The sequence below is a fragment of the Megalops cyprinoides genome, chromosome 17, assembly GCF_013368585.1.
Source record: "Megalops cyprinoides isolate fMegCyp1 chromosome 17, fMegCyp1.pri, whole genome shotgun sequence".
NCBI lineage: Eukaryota > Metazoa > Chordata > Actinopteri > Elopiformes > Megalopidae > Megalops > Megalops cyprinoides.
Window position 1 is genome coordinate 14,728,478 of NC_050599.1, and position 22,583 is coordinate 14,751,060.

At 38.2% G+C, this 22,583-nt stretch overlaps 4 protein-coding genes across 4 annotated transcripts; 3 read left to right on the plus strand and 1 right to left on the minus strand.

Annotated features, from left to right (window-relative positions):
* Positions 1-146: 146 nt before the first annotated feature.
* tatdn3 (TatD DNase domain containing 3) lies at positions 147-7,871 on the minus strand. Its single transcript, XM_036550261.1, has 10 exons — positions 7,815-7,871; positions 6,070-6,102; positions 5,689-5,762; positions 4,626-4,710; positions 4,351-4,413; positions 3,325-3,434; positions 3,085-3,140; positions 2,880-2,992; positions 417-497; positions 147-326 (listed from the first exon to the last, which is right to left on the minus strand). Exons 1-10 carry the CDS (start codon positions 7,869-7,871, stop codon positions 147-149), a joined length of 852 nt encoding a protein of 283 aa, XP_036406154.1.
* Positions 6,466-7,148, plus strand: LOC118792076 (myosin regulatory light chain 2, skeletal muscle isoform-like). The gene has a single exon (XM_036549777.1). The coding sequence runs from the start codon at positions 6,478-6,480 to the stop codon at positions 6,970-6,972; it is 495 nt and encodes a 164-aa protein (XP_036405670.1). The 5' UTR covers positions 6,466-6,477; the 3' UTR covers positions 6,973-7,148.
* Positions 7,872-8,406: 535 nt separating the features above from the next.
* Positions 8,407-12,785, plus strand: nsl1 (NSL1 component of MIS12 kinetochore complex). The gene is made up of 6 exons (XM_036550262.1): positions 8,407-8,562; positions 9,882-9,957; positions 10,474-10,604; positions 10,944-10,998; positions 12,080-12,147; positions 12,534-12,785. The coding sequence occupies exons 1-6, from the start codon at positions 8,407-8,409 to the stop codon at positions 12,783-12,785; spliced, it is 738 nt and encodes a 245-aa protein (XP_036406155.1).
* A 2,088-nt stretch (positions 12,786-14,873) lies between these two features.
* On the plus strand, positions 14,874-16,101 carry batf3 (basic leucine zipper transcription factor, ATF-like 3). Its single transcript, XM_036549167.1, has 3 exons — positions 14,874-14,948; positions 15,420-15,524; positions 15,880-16,101. Exons 1-3 carry the CDS (start codon positions 14,874-14,876, stop codon positions 16,063-16,065), a joined length of 366 nt encoding a protein of 121 aa, XP_036405060.1. The 3' UTR covers positions 16,066-16,101.
* The last annotated feature ends 6,482 nt before the right edge of the window (positions 16,102-22,583 follow it).

A 22,583-nucleotide genomic window follows, 5' to 3' on the forward strand; every position in this document is an offset into this window, starting at 1 on the left:
TTTTATTTATTTACTTTTTGGAGTTCATATTTACCTCCAGTTTAAAGGTACTCTACATCAACTTCAGAAAGTATGAAACAAGAGCAAAAAGAAAGCAATGCAAATAAACAGTAAGGTTAAGGAATTTTATTTAATATGCTTTAGTTTTAGGGTGTTATTGCTGTTGTAAGTCCACTGCTGGAGCACTTATTTATCATCCTCTTAATTTTTGGGAATAGCCTGAGTGCATTCTGTGTGGTGATCTCAAGGACGCTCTCTGGTGTGATTCCTTTGACTTGTGCAATATACTCACAGGAAAGGGTAATGTTCTTGGGTTCATTTCTAACCTAAAAGAGGAGGCAAACAATATCAGAACAGATGGTCAGCAAACTATCTTATTAGTTATTAGTCTGATGATCATTTGTAATACAACCCACATGCTTGTCTGGTCCCAGGGCAGGGGAGTCTGTCTCCAGGCAAATGTTTTCCAGTGGAATCTGTTTGATCAGCTTGGCTCTCTATTAAATAAGAGGATTAACATACAGTCAAAAACCATTGAAGAAAAGCACTGAAAGCAACTTAAGTTGAGACTTGAGAGTGGGATATGATGCCATGTCAATATATGTCATGGCAGAACCTTGGTAGCTCACTTCATTTCTCAGCAGTTATATATCAAAAACTCTTGTGTTTATTATCAGTGATCAGCAGGGCCATTTGTTGATAATTTTATTTTTTGATAACGTCTCTGTAAATTGTGCAATTGCACATTTTCTGCATTTCCCTCTCCCCTCCATTCCCAGTTCTTCTTCCCTCCCTGTGTATACAACCATATTCATCTGTTGTTTGGCAAAACATGGTAAAACATGCAAAAATAAGATGTAATAATTATTATAACTGTTCCTCACAGGAAAGGCTATCACAGAATTTCGAGACAGGCCCTCCAGTGTATCTTATTTTCCTCTAATTTGAGCTGTTGCATGACCTGCTTCACCCTGAGGTTAAATGGGGTTGGAGCAAACTCCCTCTATCACCACGGTATAAGACTACTGCATAGTAAAATAAGATTAGATATTCTTTATTGCCCATTTACATGAATGTACCTTTTGTGGGAAAGGCACAGGAACACAGATAAACAACCAACAGGTCGATAAGATTAACTATGACAACATCTAAAACTAATTTAAAAGTAATAATACATAAGTGGTTAGTAAAATCATTATTTTCCAATCCAACTCCCATTATGATCACAGCAATTCATATACTGAAACAGGCATTATCTAGAACACATATTACATTCAGTCATATGTGCAGTATTCATTCGCCATGAAATCATATGTCCTTTCACTAAATCATATATTCAGTATTCAATTATAATTAAAACTTCTATTATTTTAACCATGTGTCCAGTACAGGACAATACACTGTATTACACTGTATTGCATACGGTAGCAATTAGGAAAAAAAAAAGATTTAATTTCAGAACACAAACATGCCAAGTCACATATTTTTTATGCACCAATTTTACCTCACACACACTAAAGAGGCACTGCTGTAATGAATGCAACCAAATGTTTCCTCTGTTCTTTAAAGTAACTTTTCCCTGTGTCATTTTGCTTCTGGTCTAAAGTGAAACCAGTGAAATGGCAGATACAGGTACTGTATGCTGTCTGCCAGGTTACAGGCTAGTGGGGCATGGAGAGCACAGGGCAGTATTGTGAATTTATCCGGAAAAGAACCTTAACCAAGGGAGCTTTGGCTCGAATACAAGGATTATTGTGGGTTGAAAACTCTTTTAATGGATATTTAATTACTTTTTATAATAAATCCAGCTTATATTTATTCAACCTTCATTACAGGAAAACATGTTATTTCTGCCAACTCTGATTTTATTTTTGTTCGCTTTTTCTTCAAGTATGAATACACAGAAGGATGAGTAACATTTTTCTTTTGACAAAGTGCCACAAAATAAGTACTGTCACGTTATGCTCATCTTCCACTCTGCTACATGAATGTATAAAATAAGAATGCCTCTGAAGTAATTTTTTTAACTGAGGCCAATGCAGGTGATTCTTTCATCAGAAGAAAAGTACACTTTCTTACCACTCAAAGACCAATTACAGAAGTACCAGATTTATTGACCCTGAACTCTAAAGAGCCCACACAGGCTTTAACAGACAGATCTCTCACTGTATAGGCAAGACACAGAGGTGGTTTTAATCAGTCCTGCAAACTTTGTTGCTGTTTGAAGAAAGTGTAACGTTACAGGGCTGAGTTCTGAAAGAGAGTATCATATACTGTTTGGTTTTAGAGATAGAATTTCAAACCCTTCCAGCTGTGCTGGTGCATTGGTCAAATGTTTTTTTAAACCTTTTTACATGTCTTTTATTTATTTGCTTTTTTTTGTTTTTCAAATGTGTTATTTGAGAAAAATATTTAGGTTCACAATATTTTGAAATGGCTGAATATTCTTTACATGTCACCTTTATGATTCCAGAAGAATGTGGGGTCAGCCCATTGTTAGACACATGTTATAACAGTAAAACTCCTAGTGTTGCATGAACAACCTGAGCCACTATATGAGCTGAACATGTATGCTTGTCTGATAATGAATCAAGGTTAAGAAAAGCATTTTTATGATGTGCCAGCTGAGACAACCTCACATGAATGAAGAAAACAGAGGGGCAGTGCCTTGTTCTACTATGGAACTGGATTTACGAGTTTTGCAGGATTGGCGTTTTTGTAGGATTAAGTTCTCTCCTCAATATACTGCTGTTGCATTCACAGGAAGGTACTTCAGCTGAACTGCTTGGGTAAATATTAATCTGTACAAACTGATGTGTAAATTATATGTAATTCACCTAGGATGAATGAATAACACCAGCAATGTGACTCCAGCTCACCTGCTCACTTCTGCAGACAGCTGGGGGGAAGGAGAAGTAGTACCCGGCTTGCACCCCCTCCATGGCCACCGAACACCTGCCTGCAAAGTTGTGCAGCAGAGCGGAGCCAATACCTGTGAGCACATCCACAGAGAGCTAGTATTCATTTTCATCACATTGATGCCAGTATTAGTATAACTACAGCCTTATTACTCAGCCTGCTTACCCTGCTCTTTGAGGACAGCTATGGTGGCCTTCGCTGCTGATCTGGAATGGACATTCCTGCAAGGAGAATTAACTTGCCCTTTTGTCATTCCTATCTTTCTTGGTTTACTGCTTTGTTTAACTTAGCTTTTGTTGTATTCAACTGGCTTTTGTTGCAATGTATACAAGTGTAATAATGCCACGAGAAAAGACTGCTTTCACACGCAATGACTGATGTTAACCACGTACAGGGTTAACTCACACAGGCAAATCCAGCTCCTTGGATATTTCTAGCTGCTTTCTGAAGACTCTCTGCTGTTCCTCACGTTGCTCTGCACTGGTGACATACCAAGGTGTGAAGTCAAGGCCAATCTGCCAAGATAGAGGGGTATACTTAGATGAGGGAGGTGTGTACTCAGATGAGAAGAGGGTGCAATGTGAAAAAGGGGGGTTGCACAGACAGAGAAGCTGAGGTATATGGACATGATTTAAAAAACTATGTGCAACATTCTAATGTGGTGTCCTTTTTTAGCTTTACAGCAAAGCAGGTGGATTGCAGGTAGCTTCGTAATAGCCACATTTTGGTCAATATTGTCCATATAACTGGGCAATTTCAGACGTTTTAACAATGCTTTTGGAAGCTTCTTTCTATACTTCTTTCTGTCCATCACCCTATCAACGGGGTGTGCACATGTTTGCTTTGTACTACTATCTTTCAAAGATGTGAAACTGATCTAGCTGGAAAGGCAGAAAGGGTAATGCACCCCCAGTGGTAAGCCATTATTACACACAAATCAGCAATGTCAAACTGGAACAAACCAGTCCCACTGGGCTTATGTTGGGGCACTGCAGAAGGGATCTTTGGAGTCTAAGAAAAACGTTGACATTATTCAGAATTGCCCTTAACAATAACAACGGGCTGTGCAGCCTTTTCACCCGGTGAAATAATGCCCTCTGACAGACCTGCATTCCTTACAAAGCTCCATATAAACCTCTAAGAAAATTAACTCGCAGGATGAAAAGTTCATGGGTTTAAGAAGTTATTCTGTTTGTATTCACTGAAGTCCCGTGGCTTGGCAGTGTGTCAAAAAAGAAATGAATTGGCCTAATCCTTTGGTCTACAGGAGTCACATCATCCTGAAACTGTTTTCCCCAAAGCTAATGAGCATAACTTTGCTTGTTCGTAGCTAGATGGAATGACAAAGGCTGGAAGTTACTGGATGTGTGATAAGAAATACATGCATTTCTAGTTTAGTTTTCAATTAGTGATGTATACCTCCTCACATACCTCACCGATTGCCACAATGTCTTCTCTGTATTTCTGAAACAGGGGTAGAGCAGGTTCCAGGTCCTTATGAAACACAACACTGTTATTCAAGTCTTTTCATCAACTTTGGTTATTTGGTAAATAAATCACTAGTTTTAACACTTAATGACACCTATATGATGTCATGTCCTATATAATGAACTATGTAATGAACAGTAAAGGTAAAAGTCACGACCGGGTACAAAGATAAAGAACACAGTAAATGTGTCCATGTAACAAAATGGTGAAATTGTAACCTGAAATGTAACACTGCGATGGTTCTGGGACCCACAGCCCTGGACCGGGTGAATCCCTAAACATGGTGCCACCAGGTCAGGGTAGCTGAACAGACACAACATTTATAGAATATGAAAACCAAATGGATTTACAGTTACATCTTCCTACAAACAGGAAAACATCTCAAAATATTTACAACGTAAAACTACTTTGTGCTACTGTGCCGAATACATCCTAACAATTGTGTATGTTTGAATTTTCCTTATTAAATACTACATTAACATACATTCAATGTAATGTTAACTATTTCTTTAGTCTTCAAAACATTAAAAGCACTATCCTTAGACTGTATATATTTAACACTGTATTGTAAAGCTGTCGTCCATGTTTGGTTACAGAGAACCCAGAACAGGTGACAATGAGGGAACATGTGCAGGCTGGAAGCTGCCTCTTGACCTCCTGTGTGCTAGGGGACAGAGGGAAGTGGCCAATGTGGCAGTGCAGTAAATGTAAATGACTGTGCAGTAAAACCAGTAAATGATTCCAGGGCTTTGGGACAAAAAATCTAAAACAACTTGAATGCATGATGACCACAGAGATTTAAATGTAAGGAGACTGTAAGTAACAGAAAGATAAAATACCTGTGTCTCTTTTGTTGCTAATTTGCACACGATTTGCACAAAGAAGTGGCTTATTTTATCCACAAAAACACTTTCCTCAGCACAGCCACGATTAGAACAATGTTGTTGTCAGCTGTTCCATTTTACGACTGCATTCAAATATGGTGTATCCGTATCCACTGTAATGCACTGTTCTTAAGCAAAGTTGCAGTCACTTAGCAAATAATATGATAATATAAAACAAATTAAAGCACAGTAAAGCAAGAGCAGAGGGGTTAAAACTATTTTTTGTTAATTTAATTGCATTCATAGACAAAGTTTTATAGAAAAAAATTAACTCCTTACATGAAATGACTGATACATATGTATGAGAGGCTAGTACTTACTGCTTTATTGCAATTTAAGTCCATTAAAATAAACTAACCAGCCCAGTGTTAAATCTACATTCAACACTATTGCTTACATTTGAGACAGCTGGATCACTCTTTCAAACTCACTGGCCACTTCTGTTACTGAAATCAAAGTCTTGACCCCAGCCTGAAAAGACAAGTTACTGTAAAATTGTAAAAGGGATATTAAAACATTATACTGTAGCTATAATTCTGTAGTACTGTATGATATAGTTCTTAATGAGTAAATGAAATGAATCGTTGCATTAATGTATGTTGTGTAATAGGCGTTTTGACAAAGTTAAAGGAACAATGATAATCAGACAGTGTGTGGCGATATAAATTCTACAAAAAAGTATTAGTCTCTATGTGTTCACAATGTTCATATAATAAAAAGAATATAGCATACAGACTGTAGTCTTAGCCTACACACAAAAAAATGATGAATCACAAACCTCTTTAGTGCTTTTTATTACATCTTCTATGTCCTGTCGAACACAAGAGAAATGGAATTACAAAGGATACCCCACCCGCCTAGTGTTATTTACTACAGAACAGGCTACAGCTGTCAGTCAATGTGTTCCCCACAAAAGGGTATAGAGGAAACAGTTGCTTCGCCATCCATGTCAGTAAGTCACCAATTCTGACCACAAATGTGAAGCCAACTGGTCTATTCCTGAAACTCCACCCAGAGGCACTCCCACCTACAGTGTGTCCCCAGAAGAACCTTAACAGAATTCCTATCTTTAGGTCTCGAATTTTAATGAGCCGCAACATATTTATCTAGCTGATGTTGTGGGAGGCAGACATAAAGGGATCCCACATTCCGAGAACAGCACCGTTCCCCTTTCAGCATAGCAGCCATGGCCCCAAAGAGACGCTCAGCGGCAGCCAGCAGCAACCTGACCACCATCTTCGACCAGAGTAAAATCCAGGAGCTGAAAGAGGCCTTTACAGTCATCGACCAGAACCGTGATGGCGTCATCACCAAGGATGACCTGATGGACACCTTTGCTGCCATGGGATGTCTGAATGTACCCAAGGAGGAGCTGGATGCCATGATGAAGGAGGCCTCTGGTCCGATCAACTTCACCACCTTCCTGACCATGTTTGGTGAGCGGCTAAAGGGCTCGGACCCAGAGGACACTATCACTGCAGCATTCAAGGTGCTAGACCCTGAAGGAAAGGGCACCATCACGAAGGATTATCTAGAGCAACTGCTGACGACCCAGTGCAACCGCTTCTCTGAGGAGGAGATCAAGAACATGTGGTCTGCATTTCCACCCGACCTTGCGGGGAACATTGACTACAAGAGCGTCAGCTACACCATCACCCATGGTGAGGACAAGGGAGAGTGAGCTACACCTTAACCCAATGTGAAGAGAAGGGAGAGTGAGCACTCTATGGGGGATGACTGCAAAGCTGAACATGAGGAACAAAATTGACCCACGTCTTTCTTAGTGTGAGAAACTCAGCTCTTGATGTTTGTGTGTTTTGAAAGCTCAAAGGCTTTCTCCCTGCCTTATTATTTTGTTTTCTTTTGAAATACTTGCTTTAAAATGTTAACATTTACATTTTTTAAAAATAAAATAAACCAGCGAACAAACGTAAATGTAGGCCTACTGTTTTCTTCTGCAATAACTCTGGTACCCACTAAAGATTGTAGAGTTGGCCCACTGAATCTCAAAAATGAATCTCAAAAAATGAATATGAACGGCCTTAGATTGAGGAAATAATGTAATGTAGACAGTGTTATAATTTTGTCATTACATTCACGATATTTTCACTCTGATATTGACGTTGCATTAGCAGCTGATGAATGATGAAACAACGCCAATGGAAAGCTAATGCCAAACCGCTCCTTGACAATAGAAACCAGCTAACTCACGTAGCAAGCAAGACATAGTTTATTTCGAGATTAAATTCATCAGAAATGTGGTCATCAAGGATTAGGCCACTCCAGGAACAGTAAAGAAAATCTACAAAACGCAATCAACTGTTATTATGAGGAGAAAAAATGTTTTCGTGCGTTAATGTTTTCTGCTAAGTGGCAGAAATTGCTTTTAACCTCTCGGCTAACATTAATTTAAAGCTAAAGACTGGCTAACTGGAACATTTTAAAATGGTTTGCTTTAACAAGATGGTCTCGCAGGCTTAAACATATCTTTCAAAATAACTTTTATATTACAATTTACGTTACCTCAGCGAATTCCCGAGCAGAAATGTGACAGTGACAGTCAACAAACCCTGCCTCCATGAATGAAGGACAACGTAGCGAAGGTATTTCGGGAAATGTAGTCCAACCTATCCTGCCAATACGTAGCATACATGCTTATATAGCAGCACGGTAGTGAATGAATAAAACTCAGATAACTGCAGTGTCATTTTTGACAATACCACTGCAAAATCCGAGTCAATAAACAAACATGCTGCACAAGTTGTAAGCCAAAGAATGTGTAAGAGGATTGTACTACTGTTCTATCTGTTACTATTTAATACTTTTCAGAGCTGTATATTATTAACTGGCTCACCGGTGAAAATCTACGAGACAACATTTTAACGCATCAGTAAAAAAGTAAGGTAGTATCAAGTGCGCACGATAGCGAATTCAACGGTCAACGCCTGGGACTCAAGAATGGAACGTTGTTACTACGGTCTTGTTTCTCTCCGTGCGTTAAACGATCAGGAATGCTTTTCTTTCTGGTACTTTCCGCTTCCGGGACGCCACAGGTTTTGAAGTAAACGGCGCTAAATTCAAGAGCTTGAGAGAGCAGTGAATATAGGCTGGGGAAATGGACACAGAAAAAGATTATCGGGTGAAAGTGAAGTCGAAAAAAATAGTTGTCGAACAGCTGCAAAAGTATCGAGAACTAATGAAAAAATTATTAGATGGCCAGTCGTCGATTGCTGAGGACGTCAAGCAGGAAATGCTCCAGGAGTTACTGCAGGTGAGTTAACGCTCGCGAATTATGACAAAAATGGCTTAAGGTTGGAATCATGCAGCAAAAACTAACAAGGCTGAAGATGGCTTCTTCCTTGCAGTTTCTTATTGATATGCTTTCTTCTACTCGCAGTGTCTTGATTTAGTAATTCTGTGCCGCGACGATTTCGTATTTATTTTCATCTTCGTTTTCCTGTCATAGCTATAACCTATACGCTTTTACATGGGAAAACACGTTTTGGTTAGGGAATTATTAAAAACTCGAATTTAATGAGCAATATGAAACCGAACTGAGGAGAAGTGATCTGTGTTGATATGCAAAGTATTGCATTGTCACGTATTCCCACGTTATTGTGAGTTGGTCGCGCAGGTCAGCATTATGCAGACACCAATTTGGCACATGTGGCCTTCTGTTGTCAGGGTGGCATTTTCATTTGTTTAAGAGGTCAGTTTACCTCTGTTCATTTGTCACCTCCCTGTTATTAGATGTAATGCATTTACTTACTTACTTACTTAAGCTGACCGTCTTCTACCAGTTTCTTGGCAGGTGTGCTCTGGCCATAAGGGGGGGGGGGACAAATTTGATCCCCAGAAGATTGACATAACTTTTTCAAGTAATATTCACTCAGTTCTGGACTTGTGGAGAGACCATTTTCAGATATTATGTCCTTTGCTCCTCTTCTGAAAAATCCAGTATCCCTCTTCTCTCCATTCATTTTCTCTTTCTAATAACTAACAGAAATTTAATGTATGGAAGGGTGGATTTACTAATGCACCATGTTTGCCATTGTATAGGATATGGTGTTTGTGAGATGAAGTAAACTTGAAGACAGCCAAGGTCTTCCTCTTTTCTCTTCTTTTCTGCCCCCTATTTTAGAAAGGATCAGCCTGACAAAAAAATAAAATAAAAAATAAAATGACTTTGTAGCATAGAAAGTAAAGACTCTGCGAGGAGAAGAAAACAAAGAAACAATATTAATAAAATGATGCACATAAGAAGGCAACTTCAGCGTTGTAAGTAGATGGGTAACTAGCTAGCTAATATTAGGTATTACTGTATTTCTAAATTCTTTAAAGGGAATGAATTTACAGCGAATCACCCCGTGCGTTATTAACCATAAAACTGGTGATCTCGCTAATGATTGATAAAATTATGGACTTAACCCTAAATCTGCCAATATTGTAACTCAGTTGGGTACTGCTGTAATTGTACTGCTGTGCTCTTCCTGGCTTTGATGGATAAGAAAACTAATTTAAATTTAAATTGTGCATTGTTCAAAGTATATCACCCAATGATGTTCATTGTTTCGGTTATTAATTTTGCAGAACTTTGACAAAAGTGTGCAGGATAACATTGTGATCAACGGAGAATGTTGGGAGGATGCTCCCAATGAGGATAATGGTATGATTCATTCAGTCTTAACTATAAAAATGGAATGCCACTGTGAAGCTAGCCCTAGGATGACATGAATATGCTTAATGCAGAAGTCAGTTTCATTCCCAAGTAGTTTTGCATGCTGTAGTCTCTTTTCTAAAGGTTTTGTGAACTATAATGACTCTTTAATAAACTCTTTAATCTATAAGTGCGTCCTATGTTGTTGGTCTTATGATTGTCATGTTAAAGGAAGAATATCTTGGCTCTGTCTAAGGCTCGGTAGGACTACAAAGCAGAGATTGTTCTGTCAGGGAGGAAATACTTGATGTTAGTGTGACAGGTGAGTTTCTGTCCAATTATTTCATCAGTACATGGACTAAAATAAGTTCCTCAATGGGACAAATTGGCAGTAGTTTTATGAGAAAATAAAGCCAAGGTAAAGGTTTTGGTTTGATTCACGTTCAGCATTTATGAATCTGCCCCTTATTACACCCATTAACTAATGTGGGTGTGCTTGCATGCGTGTGTGTGTTTCCCTTTCAGAGGCTGAATGCAAAACATTGGATGATTTTTTGGATGAGAACATTTTAGAAACAACCCTGAAACGCAGCAGCTACCCGAAAAAGATTCTTCCTTATGTTGTCCGCTCTTTGAAAGCCGAACGTGAACTAATGGTATTACTTTTCTATACTTGGCTTTTCACTGCCGCTTATTTATGATTATCCAGTTTGGGAAAAATCAAGCTGTGTTAATTGTAGTCATGAGGTGTGTTTTTTCAATGTAACCACTAGATGTCTCCCTTGAATTTGTAAAACAGATGACTATCATAAAAAGAACCTACAAAGTGAAATTACAAGAATTTATCTTCTGTTAGGGCCTCTGGCTGAACCCTGATAACTGATTAAATTGAAAATTTTGGAAGACATTTTTTCTAGGGATAGTAAATTATGCTATGTGTAAAAATTGCACTTTTAATGAAAGTAAATACAATAAGTACTCTGTATTGTCTTTAGGGTTTATATAAACCAACTGTGAAGCCACAAGAAATGAAAAAAGATCCGGTTCAAGGTAACCATTTTTTAAACAATTTGTCATGTAATTTAATGTTCACAAATACTATCCTTGTTATACACAGCTTTGACATACCTGACCTGACACACACACAAGCAGAAGATATAGTTGCATACTCAGTTTTTTGTTGACTAAAAACTGTTTTTGTTGTTTCTAGCAGTATATTTTACTTGTGGTTATTTTAACATCAGCTGTCAACTCACGGAATTGAAGATTCAAATTTTCAGATTTCCTTGTTCATTTGAATGACTTGTAGTGTGACCTGTTGTTGACATGGGGGTGGACACATAGAGCTGGTTGAAGTTTCTTCCTGTTGTAATTATCTGCCATAGGTGCATTAGTGTGGCATTACAATCATTCCTCCTTTGTGAGATTTTGGTCCCTCAGATGGATAATGTCCAGGAAGGAACAGAAAATACCCTAAATAGCTGTGTCTCTCCAACTTCATTTTACACTAACACTTAGAAAGACAACCATTCACGGTGACAAGTTGTTTGTTGTGGAAATCATGCTATCAGTACTATGCATGATACAACCAATATGGGATCATTAGCTTACTGTTCTATAGATCTCCCTTTTGCTTTTATAATGGCTTAGGCTCTCCTTTGCAAGTTCTCACACAATCTGGAGATGTTCCTGGGGAAACATCTCTTGAAGGTTCCTGGTGCTCTGCTCATACACCTTGGTTACAGTTTGGCCCCAGTGGTTCTGAAGGGGATATAAATCATGAGACTGTAGATGAGACCAGAATAAATAATGCTTTTACACTGCTAACACAGTGGCATTTTCATGTTATGCTGTGCTTGCCAAATTGTCTACCTTTGCTAATCTTAGTAAAAGCCAAATAGTCAAATAGTAATGCTCTGGTATGCATCTCTGCATGTGGAAATGAGTGTAATTAGTTTTGACAGCTAAAGTCTTTCTCTGGAATGTCTCATTTAATGTAGCTGTTGAAATGGTTCACAAGGTTGTAAATTCCCACTTACATGGTTTCACAACCACATGAAGTGTCACAACATCTGAATTTTGTGCCTCTTCCCATCAGCCACACTGTTTTATTGAAATGCCCTTTCCTCAGAAACCAAAATGACCAGCTTGTCGGAGGCCGCGCCCAGGATGATCCGACAAGCCAGCGCTGTCATGAAGGTACACTCCATTTCAAATAAACCAATTACTATGTCTTTAGTCAACAATAACATGCCATCATTCACTTGACAGTGGTTTCGCTTCCTTTTTTATGACATGAACTGTATATTTCAGTTCTTTTTTTTTTATTTATACCATACTTTCAAATAATATTTCAAACAATCTAACATTAATAATAGTTAACACCCTATTGAATTAAATCACCACAGTATTAAAGACAGTTTGTCCTTGTGTCTCCATAGACTTGTAATGAGGCTGTTTCTGAATTTTTATCAGATACCCCATGCTTTCGCTCTGTGACCTGTGTTTCCATGTTAAATGAATTAGTTTCACCACAAGCATTGTTGACCTCATAAGGCAACTGCCTTCTGTTTACTTGCTTTCAGTCTCTTCAGGCCCTGCAGCAAAGCATGGAGGGCCTCTGTAAGGTGCTGAGCATGCACCCCACAGCACAGTCATCGGAGATTCACAGGGAAGTCTTCGGCCTGCCTCAGGGAGACCGCATGCCACTTCCAGGCGATACCAAGGGGAGCGGGCAGTCCCTGAAGAGAAGTGTTGTCGAGGCAGAACTGAAGAATGCTTATTCTCTGCCCCCAAAGAGACTGCCCACTGCAAGCAAGAGTAAGGACTCTGAATGAACAGAACTCAGCACCTGGAGCTGTCAAGATTATGATATAGTTGATCACTCAAGCTTTGGCCTAACACATTGCCCTTTCACTTAGTGAGCATTTAGTCAAAGGCGAGTTAATCCAGTAGTGTCCAACTGGATGAATATTTGGAGAGGAAGATTTTGGCACCTCATTGGAGCACTCATAAGGTGTAGAGGCTGCCAAAAGAGACTAGATTTAATAGCTTCCTTTACTGTAAATAGTCAATGGTAACACTCAAGTGTGAGACTAAATATTTCTCAAATCGCTTTTTCTTTTTTCCTGAAGGTTGTGTTTGGATCCTTTGTTTCAGTTCCAGCAGAAATTAATTTCAGACATATATCAGCATTTGCACCCACTTCTCCTGCCTGTTTTCATAGTTATGAGATGTTGATATTTCAGCTGATGGTTTTTACATGCTAACTTTGGCAAAGCATTAATTCTTCTATCTGTGAGGTTATTTTCAGAGGAATCATAAAATTATATGTATGTCCTTGTATGTCTTCAGTAACCTGTTTTTGTTCATTTGTGCTGTCTTAACATTGCTCAACTTCCAGTTTAGTAGGAAAACTTTTTTTATCTTGTGTATTGTAATTCATTGTAGTGCCTTTAATTGGTAAAGGTTTAACTGTCAATGTATTACAAAAGCAAGTATCTGTGATCTATACCTTTTAAGTGAGAGGTGAGATGGCAATTGCACTGGTAAGTAAACAATGTTGGGCACTCGAGTGAAAAATAAACATACAGAAAAACCACATCTTTCAGATCTTTTCAGATGGTTCCTGGTCAAGACCAGATATGGGGCTTATCCAGACAAACCAGATGTTATTTTGTTTTTTGTCTTTACAGTTGTAATGGATACTGGTATTGATAAACTTTGTAATTATTAATCTTATAATCTGACTTTTGAGGACTTTGTTTTTCATCCTGCGTTATTATTTCGGTATTATTAATTTGCTCAATGTGCTTTCATTCGCAATGATCAGCACACATCTATATTCCATTAATACAGCTTGGTATGTATTGAAGATTAAACTTGTAACCTAGAGCAAAGTACTTTAGACAACAGCAGTGCCCTGGCAGGAACTGCAGTGCCCTGAAAGGAACTGAAAATGAATGACCTGCTCCATTCTTATACACCTCACTACATTTGTATGCATGTGTTTTTGTCAGGTTTTCAAATTCATTTCCACTGCAACTGGATCATATAAAAAACTACTTGAAATACTTGTTTTTATATGATTTTGCAAATCTGAAAGGGTCTCTGTGTTTGTAGGCTTTTGTACATCATGTGACTTCAAAAGCTGCTGTTCCTGTTGTAATTTTTCATGTGAATTTACACAAGAAAGGCAATTGACTGATCAATACATGACCTAAAATTTCCATTGTTGTATCTGGTGTTCATTTGTGTACTGAGTGCTATATATCTATATGAACCATGACAATGATGGCAATATTGCAAAACAGAATATAGAATACACTGTCTAGCAACACAGTTCTATGAAATTTGGCAAACATCACGAAGCCCTCTGACTAAATCTATTTAAGTAAATAATTATACCAATAAAGCATCTCAATCATTGCTAGTGAATATTTTCGGGTTTGTATTTTGAAAAGACCCAATTGAATATGGTGATGTAGTCAAGGACCTACAAATAGACCCCATATTAAAGGCTTGTATCTGAAGACAATGAAGAGCTGCTGCGAACAGGTAAACATGTAGCATTCCATACACTCCATGTATGGAATGCTTTTCATCTAGAACGCGCGATGGGCCTTCCAAAAGGGCTGTACTGCTTCATACAACACGTGACTTAAAAGAACTTTCGAGGGCAGTTTCAAGAAAGCGGTAACTGGCGCTATAAAAAGTGAAACTGCCTTGGGGATTGGGTTGCATCACCGAGACTAATAAAAGGAAAAGAAAGCAACGTCGCGTTCCCCCTAATTAAGAATACGTGTCTTAGGCATGGCTCCTTCCGATTTAACGTGTGATAAGGCAAAGTCCGTGGACAGCTAATTCCAGAGGGTCGGGTTCACTTACAGTGTGAATGAATGAGTTTGTACAATTGCATGATAGGGATGTCTGAAAATGGAATTTCAAGTGGATTCTTGCATAGGAATGCTGACAACCTGCTCGTGCTGCAAAAAAGCGAGGTATGCACACAGACGCGTTGCAAAAACTCCAAGCCGTCTTATTTACTTAGCTGTCAAAATTACACATTGTATTGACAAAGTATTGCTCAGTGTTAAACCGAAAGCACCTCTGATAACTCTGTTGAAGGAGGTTGTGTTTACAAGTGATTACAGGAGTGTTTGCTGGATTGTCATTTTGTAGTTGAAGATTACGATTTGCGTAGGCAAAAACAAAACCCTCCAATGTTAACTAGTCACGTCTGATTGTTTGGTTGTCACGAAATCAAATTAAATGTTGCCGCGCACATAAAATCACACCTTAGTAATGGGCGTATTAGCTTATTAAACATCCACACTTTATCAATAGACTATGAGGTTACATTTAACTGATGAGCTATTATTTTATGTTGAGGACACTGATGCTTGCATGATGTCCAATGTGTCTTGTCAGCTGGTGTGATATTTTGACAGAATGCCTCTGCTTTAACTTAGAGCTCAGAGGACGATGACAGGAAACTGAAGAGACGAGAGAAAAACAGAGTTGCAGCTCAAAGGAGTCGGAAAAAACAGACACAGAAGGCCGATGAACTGCATGAGGTTTGTTCTGTAAGAGGATGCCAGGGTCTTTAAAGTACTGTAGCACAACACCCTTGTACCACTCTACATCGGATGAAGATGAAGGTGCAGAGTAGAAAGTGGAGCATTGGGTCATGCAGGGCTTGGTGCATTTTTAAACCCTGAATGTTGAACTGAAAATAAGGAATGCTTTATCCTATTGTTTTGTTTCACAAGCCTGTACAAGAAACAGAACATAGGGGTGTGGTTGGGGTTGGTCACAGAGTTGCACTGTACAGGTTTCTTTATCTCTCATATAAATGAGCTACAGTAGAAGCTGAATGTAATGCAAGGAAAGACTGACACTCAGATGTGGCCCTGTGTGCCTCTCTCACAGGAGTTTGAATGTCTAGAGCAGGAGAACAGCCTGCTGAGGAAGGAGGTACAGACCTTAAGAGAGGAGCAGAGACGTCTGACTGAGGCCCTCAAGGCCCATGAGCCGCTATGTCCCATCATGCACTGTGCCATCAACCTGGTGTCCATCCCAAGGTCGGAGATCATGGCCAGCTGTCTGCCCAGATAGAGCGAAAATCCTGTCTGAAAACCTGCCTTTGCACTCTCCACGTTTCATCTGCATACCATGATGGACCCAAGGTCCATGGTGCCCCTGACATAGACTACAGTGGACAGGGTTCTAGAAAAACACAAGGTTCTTGGATTGGAAAAAACACAAAACAGTCAAGCGTTAAATCACTCTGTTATTGATGGAAACCTGAAACCCATTAGTTTGGTAGGGGTCAGTGCAATGGACCTCATCTGCTTCCAGTTTGCTTTACATTTGTACATCTATAGTCATGTAAAATAGATTAATGTATTGTCTGGATAATCAAGCCTGATATTTGTAAAATAATTTAAGAACCTCTCAGGTACTCTGATTAAACATATTGGCTATGTCTTTATTTAAGCTTTTGGGTGTAATAAATTGTGTTTGTTGACAGTGAGCATCAAAGTAAACTTATTTATCTAAGTTATACCTGCATGAAATGAATCAAATTAAAGTTATCTTCAGGGAATTTCAAAGTCTAATCTTTAATTTCACTAAATTTTATTAAACATTTTAGACATTAGACATTAGACAAAAAGATATTTATATTAAACAGACATGTCATAGGTAACTTCATTATTGTATTTAACGTTTTTCCATCAAGGGGATTTATCAACAGGGGTTTACTGTGAGGTTAATAGTGTATGGGCTCCAATGGAAGGAAAACAAGCAGTAAATCGAAACACACTTTACACCAGATTGCAGTCGCTGTCCTGTGGGATTCTGTGTCCATTCTCTTGCAGAGTCTGGACAAACATGAGTTCCTTCTCCTGATAGCCAACTCCTGGGTGCCACACGTCATTTCGGCTCATTCCACGAATGTTCAGTGGGGCTCAATGGTGGGAAGGGTATCCATAAGCCTAGATTTACTGGTAAAGATGACTTTGTCAGTTCCGTCAGGGGGTGGGAGTTGATGACATTTAGATTACATTTACATTTATTCATTTGGCAGATGCTTTTATCCAAAGCGACTTACAAGTGAGGCAGAGTACAACACAAGCAAAAAACCACGATGACCATTACAAATTTTGTAGGCTGGCGGTTTGTATGTGTCTGTTTTGGGCTTGAAAGCTACAGTGCTTGACTGCTGAGTTATAACTGCTGCTGAGTGCCACTTGAACTGTGTAAACCCTAGTCAGCACTACAGCACCAACTTTCATTGACCAAATCCCCTGCCAGACAGGTTATTGTTATTGTGTTGTTTAAGTGCTGGGGGTCTCCCCCACCTTTCTTCTCCTCTCTGTATTTTTGCTCAGTGAGAGAGATCAAGAGATTCAATTGAAGACTGTGATTCAGACAGGGTCAGCTTGCAGGCAGTGCTGGTTATATGTATGCCTAGATTTACTGAGAAAGAATTTTTGCAGAGCTGCATTGCTCATTGGATTGTTCAATGGGCCCTACGCGGACATCATTTCTGAGAGCGATAATTGCCACCACTTCCCCACAGCTTGGTTCAAACTTGCTGAAGCCTACACTCAAGATGAACACCTTGCCCATGGAACCCCTCGGGAGCCCCATGAATGATAATTAAATCAAATACATTCCAAAAGAATTTAGACATCCATTTTTTTTCTAAAAGCAAACATGCATGCATTATGATTTCCACTGATGCTTAGCATATTTAGAATTGTATTTGTTTTTAAAATACATTTGGTGAGATTCTATTTTCCTTAAAAGGGACTAAATTCATAATAATAATATACCATTAAATTGTTTCTTAAAAATTTTTTTTTGTCTGTGTGTCTTTGAGTTGCATTAATTTTGGTCACTTCAAGTTGTACTGATGATTTTGCAAAAAAGATGAAAAAAATGAGTGGACTTGAAACTGTCATCATCATTGGCAGTAAAAGTGTCTCTGTAAAGTGCTTTCCATTTTAGTACACTAACGACACAGCATTTAATGACATTAGTAGTTATTCCATACAATAATGAGCACTTCTTTAGATACTGTATTCAAATATACTGTATATCTGGTGACAATGTGAATTTGTAGCGTAAAAATCTCTCAAATTTATTTCAGAAAGTATATTAAAGAAAGTGTCATTTGCCCACAACAACAAAGGCAGCTAAAACGGAATTGTAAATTTAACCCCAGTACATTGTAATTATACTTTAAAGTTATGCACCATTATATGACCAACTTTATAAAGTCTTGCTGTTTTCAGTATCTGTATTGAGTGACATATTGCTACAGTAGCCTGAAAAAGCGGAACGCTTTTTGCAAAAATTTAGCCACAGCCAGCCATCGGGGCTGCTTGGTCAACCACAGACAGTTTATTTGGGCTGTGCTGTGTGAGAAACTTGTTCTGCTTTAGTAGAAATCACATTATTTATTACGCCAGCACAGCCAGACATACAGACAGTAACAGTATGTGAGCCACTCTGGTATTTACACTGAACACTGTCCCTCTATTGCTGAATCTACTGCTCAGAAAAGCCAAAAGTCAAGGTAAGTGCTCATGAAAATTCATTTTCAGTAAGCCATTTAATGTTTTTTTTTTCCCCCAAATCTATTCAAAGGGATGTTCACAGGATCATTGTACCATTTGTACAAAAAAATATACAGTAGTTGCAGGTCATTCTGTTCCTACAGTCTCCTCTGGAGATCCTTGACTTTGAAACAACTCCAAAAGTACATTTCTTTGGCAAAGAATTGACAGCAGCAGATAACATGTAAAGAGATTCGATAAAGATTAGTATTACATTAACAGCTGAAACTTTTAAATGAGCAAAAAGGAAAACCAGCATACATGGTGAGGTCCACAGAACAAGGTGTGAGAAATGCTGATTTAGCAGATGGCCTGGAAATCACTGTCCCACCAGTTTATACCTGAAGCTTGTCAGGCCAGACTGACAATGTTACAATGATGTTTGAAAAAAAATCACATGACAGACGTCCAGTTGACATACAGTAGCTGCACACTTGTGTGGGTAGATACACATCACACATACTTTGCAAGAAACTTTGTTGACCGCAGTGTAGCCATTGCATTCTTGTGTCTCACTTCTGCAAAGGAGCTGCAGTAAGAAGGTTTTTAAGAACTTAGTGCAAACACTTCTTATTTTCTCTTCCAGGTTTCTCTTCTCGCTTTAAAACCACTTGTTACCTAACAACACTGAAAGCACATGGGCTAAATGACTATTTAAATTTATAACCCGTACAGAATGTGGAGAAAAAATGTCCTGCTCATAGCTCATAATCAAACAAATGAGCATGTACATGCAACACTGAAATGTTCCAAATGTTGAATCATATCCTCCAAGAAGAGGTACATGTCTCCTATTTGTTTAACTTTTATGTAACCAGAAAGGGGGTGGAGGGATTAGGTGCCCAGATTTAGGGAGCCAGTTTGAGACCACATCTACTTTTTGATATGTGCCATGGGATGTATAGTGCGTTCAGTAGGTCAGGACTTCTATCTGATATATCATCGAAAAAAAAAACGGCACCTCCCCATCACTGCTCAGGCTATCTACATGAACCTGAGAGAAGATGGCCTCCTGCTGGACTACCTGGCCCACCTGTTTGGCTTCATGAATTGCGTCATATTTCCAATATATGAACAGTTGTATCTCTTCTAAACTGCATGTATATGTATGTGATAATATATGATAATGTGTATAGTCAGAAATTCACATTCAACCTGTGATTAAAACAAGCACACAATCAATTAATTGATAATCAATTGATTAATTGAATTTAATCTGTGTTATTAGTGAGTTATGAGTGCCATAATTAACAAAAGTAAATTGAAAGACCTCAGACTACACATTTTTGCTCAAAGGTCTTTTAGCTGATAACATTTTGATGATATCAAATAATCATTATTTATCTGACTACACAATAAATTTGGATTAATTCAGAGTGCCTGGAAGGAAAACCAACATACACTGCATGCCAGATGGACCAGGATTTAGAAATGCTGGTTTAAAGAACTAAATGTTTGAAGTTCTACCTCCCTCTAGTGGCTGTACCGACACGAAAAGAATGACATCATTAACAGCGTCCGATTCTACGACTGAATGTGCTACACCTCCAACCAGCATGAAATACTATACAATATTCAATGTACTTGCATAGTGCTGTCAACCAGTGAATATCTATGTAAATCCAGAAATAATAATGGGATATTTATGAACATGGACAACTGATTCAGACTCATCATGGAAAATTTAATTTCTAAAGGAAACATTCCTTACTGCTTTCTTATCAGGGCCCTGAGTGGATGATCATTTCCTGTTTCTTATCATGGGTATTTCCCATTCCAGGTATGAGAACACTGAATTTTCTATGGAGGTGTTGATCTAATTTTGAAGTTTCTCTGTAACATCACTTCCTCTATCCACAACTAATGTTGTAATTCACTGGCCAGGTTGCAGGAAAATGTTTTCATTAAACTGGAGAAGGATGTTGGCCAGACATCAAAAGGGAAGGAAGGCAGATTAAAGGTACAGGGCTGTGATGTAAAAACAATGAGCAAAAAGCTGGAATTTTCAATAGCACACACACACACACACACACACACACACACACACACACACACACATAGCCTTTAGACTCCCAGTAATGCTACTTTAAATACTCCCCAGGTGGCTGTCATGAAAGGCAGAGTACAGTAAGTGTTGATGATGATGGTTATTATTATTATTATTTGTTATTACCATCGTTGTTGTTATTACTCACACTGTGTTGTTATGATTTCATAATTCATAATAATAATTCATGTACAGTGCTCTTGTTGCCTTACCTCTGAATTCCAGGAACAGTGTAGGAAGGCTTCCCGTTCATTTCAACATGTCTGTCCCGTATCTTCTGACTTCCCTCTGACATTTTTCCACAGAAGACTGTTAGTATTCTTTATAATGTAAATGCAGCAGTTTCCTGTTAGGCAAATGTCATCTTGTTGAGATTACATCCTTTCATGGGCAGCATTAATCACCAAAAGGACATGAATTAGTGTACCATAAGTAACAAGTAATACAATTACAAGATAAATGCTTCTTGGCACACATTTATTGGTGACAAGAAACCAGTATGTTTTGACGTTTGATGTTTTGATGTATTGACGTTAATATCTTTGGGTAATTATAGATTGCTAAAGTATAAGTATTGCATAAGTACAATTTCCCTGTAAATGTATTCATGTATGATTGTCTATGGTGTCACTCCAAAGGAAGTGCAGGCTCATGTTACAATGGCTTCCTGTCACCCTCTGATCAAGTCAAAGTTAACTTAGAGGACAGTAGCTGTTAAACAATTTATGTTCATAATGTTCTGTGTAGTTCTCCCTTTTCTTACCACATGATTTACAAGCGCAAACAGTAGAGGGGATTAGATTATTTCTGAAAGTAAAGGAGATCATCTAAAAGAAAGAAAACAAAAACCTTTGTCTTTAAAATGTTATGATAGATTGAAGGTTTTTATTGCATGTGTCACAAAGAATTGCAAACATAATTTCAAGCAAGTTATATTTTCACGTTATACCCCATAATAAATAGGAGATTAAGTAAATGCTATAAAATAAAATATAGATAAAGGATATTATCCATAATGGAGATTTGTTTTGTCAAATTTTATTTTAAAGATTATTTAAAAATGTGAAGAAATGTGATGTCATATTTTCTGGTATAAAGTGTATTAGTTGGGATCAATATGACTTTTCTCTATGCAATGCTATTAACATTAATGTATAACTTTTTAAAAATGTGTCCAATATGTATATTGTTTCTTTCATAGCGTGTTTTTTTCTTCCTGTTTGCAAGGGTATGAGTAAATATAGACAGGACTATACTTTCTAATTTTAATGGTGTGTCATACATGATGATGAAAAGAAATTCTGTTATACTTATTCTGATTTGGTTAATTCATGTTAGTACATTCCACATTGATTAAGAGCTCATGAATGTGACTGATTATGACGGAAAACATACTGAAATCCTTCTCAATGACCATCAGGGTACATTGTTGGGTAAACATCCTGATGTGGTGCCATTTGGTTAATACTGCATACCTTTTCAATATGCTTTTTTCATATAAAAACATAAGAACATGAAACAATTAATGGCCATAACAGGTAATTCACCCCATCCATTCACAATTCAAAGGCAGTGTATAATGTTATACACATTAATATAACCTCCTTTGATTTGAAATCAATACATGAGTGCTGCGTCTCAGACCGCCTAGCGCTTTGGCTCATTTCTTGCAAAAGCACACTGTGGTCAGCCCCTTGCATCATCTGAAACTTGCTGGCACAGTATCGACCGTCACCACATTCAGCTGAACTCCTATTGCAAGATCATGGCTCCTTCCTGACCCAGGACCAATGACAAAAAAAAGAAAAAAAAAACAGGAACAACAACAGAAATCTCTTTCTGCTGTGTCCTATTAGACATGCTAACTTGCTATGAGAATGGATGAATTTACCATATGAGTACATGGGAATTTCACCAGTTTCATGGGGATTTGTACAGGAAGTGACTGTGTGTCAGCTCCA